At 44.9% G+C, this 6,000-nt stretch overlaps 1 protein-coding gene across 3 annotated transcripts in view; it reads left to right on the top strand.

Moving 5' to 3' along the window:
• coq9 (coenzyme Q9 homolog (S. cerevisiae)) overlaps window positions 1-5,577 on the top strand; it is a 41,893-nt gene extending 36,316 nt beyond the window's left edge. For all 3 annotated transcript variants that reach the window (XM_061823329.1, XM_061823327.1, XM_061823326.1), the window contains 2 exons: window positions 5,035-5,088; window positions 5,258-5,577. In XM_061823329.1, coding sequence (XP_061679313.1) covers window positions 5,035-5,088; window positions 5,258-5,293 — 90 coding nt within the window. In that variant the 3' untranslated portion in view covers window positions 5,294-5,577. The remainder of the gene's footprint in view (window positions 1-5,034; window positions 5,089-5,257) is intronic.
• The last annotated feature ends 423 nt before the right edge of the window (window positions 5,578-6,000 follow it).

Here is a 6,000-nt window from a genome sequence, read left to right on the forward strand (position 1 = left end):
ATTTATCCATGACACCCTCCGTGACGGGCTTAACCAGTTCATATTTGTGTACCTTGATGACATTAATCTTCTCCCACCCTCCAGAAGAACACAGCAGGCATGGGGGTTAAGACCTCCAGCGCGAACTTGAGAACCATGTTTGTCAAACCTACTAATTTTCCACCCATGCTCAATATATTTGATCAGTTACACCATTGCAAAAGGACAACTGTAAATCAGAACCCACCAAGAACCAAGCCATCACCGGCTGGGCCATTCCCATTACCTGGAAAGAACTGCAACCTTTGCCAACTTCTACCTTCTTTATCTGCAACTCCAGCAAGATCGCAAGGCCCCTCACCACTCTCATAAAAGCTCAAAACCCTTTTCACCAATGCTCACTTTTTGAATCACCCACCATGATCAACTGGTTTTAGCCAATGATTATTAACTTCTAACTTTGTGGCTGCAACATGTTCCAAAAAAGCTAGGATAGGGCCATGTTTCCCACTAAAAGGGTCATTTACCATATTAATTAAATAAACATTCAATAAATGTTTGGGAACTGACGACACTTAGTTGTTGCAGCTTTGTAGGTGGAATTATTTGCAATTTTTGCTTGATATACAGCTTGAGCTGTTCAACACCGGTTGTATTCTCAGTTTTCCATTGTATTTTTTTACATTTCATAATGTGCTACACTTTTTCAATGGGGAACAGGTCACGACTGGCAGACAGGCAGTCTAGTCAGTCACTCTAGTACTCGCACTGTTTTACTACAGAGCCATACTGTTTTAACAGATGCACAATCAAGTTTTTTTTTTTTTGTCTTGCTAAAATAGGCAGGAGTGTGTGGACTCGTTGAAACAAAAACACGTTTCCATTATATCAGTTTCACCTTGGCCATTTCAAGAAGGCGGCAGCGTTTCTGGGTGTTGTGATAAATGGCTTTGCTTTGCGTAGTAGAGTTTTAAGTTGTACTTAAGGATGTTGCGCCAAACTGTATTTACTAACACTGGTTTTCTGAAGTGTTCTTGAGCCCCTGTCGTGATATCTTTTACACATTGATGTTTAATATCCAGTCATGGCACCCACGTGTTCCCACTTACCATGTTCACCTGTGGGATGTTCCAAACAGGTGTTTGATGAGCATTAATCAAATTTCTTCCCAAGGTAAATCTTGATACCTACCCTCAACCGATTTGCCATGCCTCTTACCTTTTCCAAGCCAGCCTTGGTCTCACATCTCCATGGACTAAATTTACCAGACTACCACCTCTCTGTTGTGAGGGGCATAATGACATGGTACGCCCTTGCAATAGCAGCCAGAGTCCGTGATGTGCTACTTCATTAAACCCCCACCCACAAACCCCTACCCAGTCTATCCAGGCCACCCGAAGGGGTAGCTTGGGTGAGCAGTCCAGGAGGTAGGCTCTGACGCGAAGCACCAGGGTCCCTACGGGGTGACTCAGGTGGTTGTCCGCAAAGATGGTCCCAATGGCAAAGGAGGAACCAGCAGGTGACAGCTGCGGATGAAGCCCTGCCGAGGCATGGTTGAGAGGCAGTGGCTGCTACTGCTGGTGGTCAAGCACCGTTGAGGCATGGTCGAGAGGCGGTGGGTGCTTCTGGTGCTGGTCGAACACCGCTGAGGCATAGTCGAGAGGCGGCGGCTGCAGGTCGAGCACTGTCGAGGGGTGGTCGGTGCTTCTGGTGCTGGTCGAACACCGCTGAGGCATAGTCGAGAGACGGCGGCTGCAGGTCGAGCACTGTCGAGGGGTGGTCGGTGCTTCTGGTGCTGGTCGAACACCGCTGAGGCATAGTCGAGAGGCGGCGGCTGCAGGTCGAGCACTGTCCAAGGGTGGTCGAGAGGCGGCGGCTGCTGGTTGAGCACTGCCGAGCGGTGGTTGAGAAGCGCGGCTGCTGCTGGTCAAGAACCCTTGAGGTGTGGGCGAGAAGCGATGCCTGATGCTGCTGGTCGAGCACTGCCGAGGCAAGGTCGAGATGCAGTGGATGCTGCTACTGGTCGAGCACCGCCGAGGCATGGTAGAGCAGTGGCAGATGCTACTGGTTGAGTGCTGCCGGGACATGGGCATGAGGCTGCGGCTGCTGGTCGAGCGCCGCGGAGAATTGGACGAGAGGCAGCTTGAGGTTGATTGCCTTCGAGGCATAGGCGAGAGGTAGCTGGGGGTGGAGCATGGCCGAGAAGCATAGGCAAGAGGTGACTGGGGGTCGTGCGGCGCCGAGGTGATGGCAATAGGTGGCTGGGGCTCCAATGAGGCATGGGCGAGTGATGGCGAGGGCTCGTCTCCACCGAAATGAGGCTGAGGCTGATTCATTCACTCCATGATGGGGCCACAAAATTGTAACTTAGCATAACAAGAGATGACTCAACTTATGCTGTCATTAGTTGATGTCGCACTAGGGACCAATCACTCGCCTTGTATCACTGTGTCTTCCCATAATGCAGTACCGTATGCCGATCTGGCTTTTTTTCGGGGGTGAAAAAACAAAGTAATGCATCGAAGCTGCAATAGGTGAAGCGTGAAGAAGAGAAGGATCACTGTATTTTCTGATTTGTGTTATTCGTGGGGGTGTAAGAAACGTAGTACCCACGAATAATGGGGGAACACTATAACAAGGGGAAATGTAGCCCTATATGGGGCATAAGCCCGGATAAATGCAGAAGATAGTGTCAGGAAGGGCATCCAGTGTTAAACTTAGTCAAACAAATATGAGCGCTCATCAAAAGAATCTCATATCGGGTCTTTCGTGCCCTGAGTTAACAACACCCTGCAGGTTGTCAGTGGAAATTCAGCTACTGTGGGTTGAAGACAAAGAAGAGGAGAAAAGCGTATTCATCAGCAGAAGAAGAATGCAGAGAGCCAACAACTGACTGTAGGGACATTGAATGACAGGACTACACCAGGAAAAGCTCAGAAATCTTTAGACATGATGATTAGGACAAAGGTTGATATATTCTGCATCCAAAAGAGCAGGTGGAAAGGTCATAAGGCTAGATGTTTAGAGGCAGGGTTTAAATTGTTTTACCATGGCGTAGATGAGAATAGAAATGGAGTAGGTTTATTTTAAAGGAAGAGCTGGTGAATGTCTTGGAGGTGAAAAGAGTATCACATCAAATGATGAGGCTGAAATTTGAAATTGAGGGTGTTATGCATAATGTGGTTAACGGCTATCCCCCACACGTATGATGTGAGTTAGACCAACGTTCAAATTTGAAAGGCACTAAAGAGGACGAAAACTGGAACAGCATTTGGTCCTGATGACATACCTGTGGAGGTATGGAAGCAATTCGGAAAAGTTGGCTGAGTTTTTGACCAACTTCTTCAATAGAATTCTAACAGGAGAGAAGATGCCAGAAGAATGGAGGAAAAGTGTGGGAGTCCCCATTTTTAAGAACAAAGGCAATATTCAGAACTGCGGAAACTACAGCGGAATAATGATGATGAGCCAGGCAATGAAGTTATGGGAAAGAGTAGAGGAGGTTAGACTCAGGACAGAAGTAAGTATCTGCAAGTAACAGTATGGTTTCATGCCTAGAAAGAGTACCACAGATGCATTATTTGCCTTGAGGACGCTCGTGGAAAAGTACAGAGAAGGTCAGAAGGAGCTACATTGTGTTTTTGTGGACCTAGAGAAAGCCTATGACGGAGTACCAAGAGAGGAACTGAGTTAGTGCACGTGCAAGTCTGGTGTGGCGGAGAAATATGTTAGAATAGTACAAGACATGTATGAGGGCAACAGAACAGCGGTGAGATGTGAGAATTTAAGGTGGAGGTGGGACTGCACCAGGGATCCGCACTGAGCCCCTTCCTGTTTGCTGTGGTAATGGATAGGCTCACAGATGAGGTTAGACTGGAGTCCCCTTGGACCATGATGTTTGCACCTGACATTGTGATCTGCAGTGAAAGCAGGGAGTAGGTGGAGTAACAATTAGAAAGATGGAGGCATGCACTAGAAAGGAGAGTAATGAAGATTAACCAAAGTGAAACAGAATATATGTGCGTGAATGAAAGGGCTGGAGGGGGAAGAGTGAAGCACCAAGGAGAAGAGATAGCAAGGGTGGATGACTTCAAATACTTGCGGTCAACAATCCAGAGCAATGGTGAGTGTGGAAAGGAAGTGAAGAAACAGGTCCAAGCAGGTTGGAACAGCTGGCAGAAGGTGTCTGGTATGGTATGTGACAGAAAGGTCTCTGCTAGGATGAAGGGCAAAGTTTATAAAACAGGGGTGAGGCCACCCATGATTTGCAGATGAGAGACGGTGGCATTTAAGAGAACACAGGAAGCAGAGATGGAGGTGGCAGAAATGAAGATGTTGAGGTTCTCTCTAGGAGTGAGCAGGTTGGATAGGATTAGTAATGAGCTCATCAGAAAACTGCCAAAGTTGGATGTTTTGGATACAAGTTTGAGAGAGCAGACTTCAATGGATTGGACACGTCCAGAGGCGAAAGAGTTGGTATTGGTTGAAGGGTGCTGATGATGGAGCTGCCAGGCAAAAGAGCGAGAAGAAGACCAAAGAGTAGGTTGATGGATGTTGTGAGGGAAGAGATGAAGATAGTTGGTGTTTGAGAGGAAGATGCAGGAGATGGGCGCACATGGAAAAAGATGACACGCTTTGGCGACACCTAACGAGACAAGGGGAAAGGAAAAGAAGATATATAATGTGGGAACAATGTGTATAATTTTTATTCTACTTTTTATTCTACTTCACAATTATGTAAAGTACAACATCGCGCATTGAACAGCATTAGGTATGAGATGTTTTTTAAATATTTTTCATTTTACTTTTCGTTAGGTTAGGCTTTATGTTTTGGGTAACTCTACCAGGGGCGTGCAGCCCCAGAGAACCTATCTCTTGGGATTGCTGGGACACAGAAACGCCTCCATCATGATAAGGTGACAGCTTCCGGGAGGGGGATATCTTTCGTACATGAAAAAATGCAGCCACTGTAAAAAGAGAGCTCAGAAGATAGAGTGAAGCCATCTCTTCATGCATGTATAAATTGTAACTGTCATGTATTGTTTGGTCCTACAGGTGCAATTAACAGGCAAAGCAGTTTTCCAAGGGGTCATAGGAGCAGCTGTTACTGTAAGTCTTCTCTGATGTCTGATGAAGCACACAAAAGGCAATTAGTTTTCAAATTTATCTAATGGGTTTTTTTCAAAACTCATAATGATAATGGGATCGTGTACCATTGTAATGGTAATGTCGATTAACTGAACGATCAAACTTGTTCCTGTTTTGATTGTGCCTGTAGTTAAAGAATGTCACCGGAATGAACCAGAGACGATGAGGAAAGACAACGAAACAGATCTGAATCTTTTTGGAATAACGGATGCAAATTTTTATTCAAAATTCAATCATACTTATTTGAAGTGGCCTGTGGTCTGCATATTTCCAGTTTTTTTTGTTTTTGTTTTTTTTTTGCTGGATCAGTAATTTTTTTGTTTTGTTTGATTTACCTACACTAACTCTTCTATTCAGACCATATTTCTCTAATAGCAAAATTAATATGTATCTAAGACTGATTTGATGTTCATCATAATTCATTCAAATAAAATTGACAGTTGTAACATGTCTTGGAGTGCTATATAATTCTTTTGTCTCTTTAAAGTGCTAATCCAGAGGAAATGTATTTTATTTATCTATCGTACAAATATAGCTAAAATCTCATTCAATTTTTTTTTTTAATTCTCAACACAACAGAAATGAAAGTGCACATTTTCTTTGGAATCCAAATTTCTCCCATGTCTGTTTCAAACCGAGGCTCTGTTGAAGCTGCTTCCGTGTGACATCACTCTGTGAATGCTCTGTGGAAGAGATGGGAACTGAAGAGGAGGAATTTTCTCATACTTCCCATGTTTGACGAACCGGTGTAATTCAACCTTACATGTTGAAACCAGAGTAGATGAACGCAACACAAGTATAGCATTCAGCGAGACCTGACCAAATTGACATGGAACTTCGTACCCAAAACATACACTGAAGAAAATAAGTATT

This window comes from Syngnathoides biaculeatus, chromosome 6 (genome assembly GCF_019802595.1).
Source record: "Syngnathoides biaculeatus isolate LvHL_M chromosome 6, ASM1980259v1, whole genome shotgun sequence".
In the NCBI taxonomy this organism is placed as follows: domain Eukaryota; kingdom Metazoa; phylum Chordata; class Actinopteri; order Syngnathiformes; family Syngnathidae; genus Syngnathoides; species Syngnathoides biaculeatus.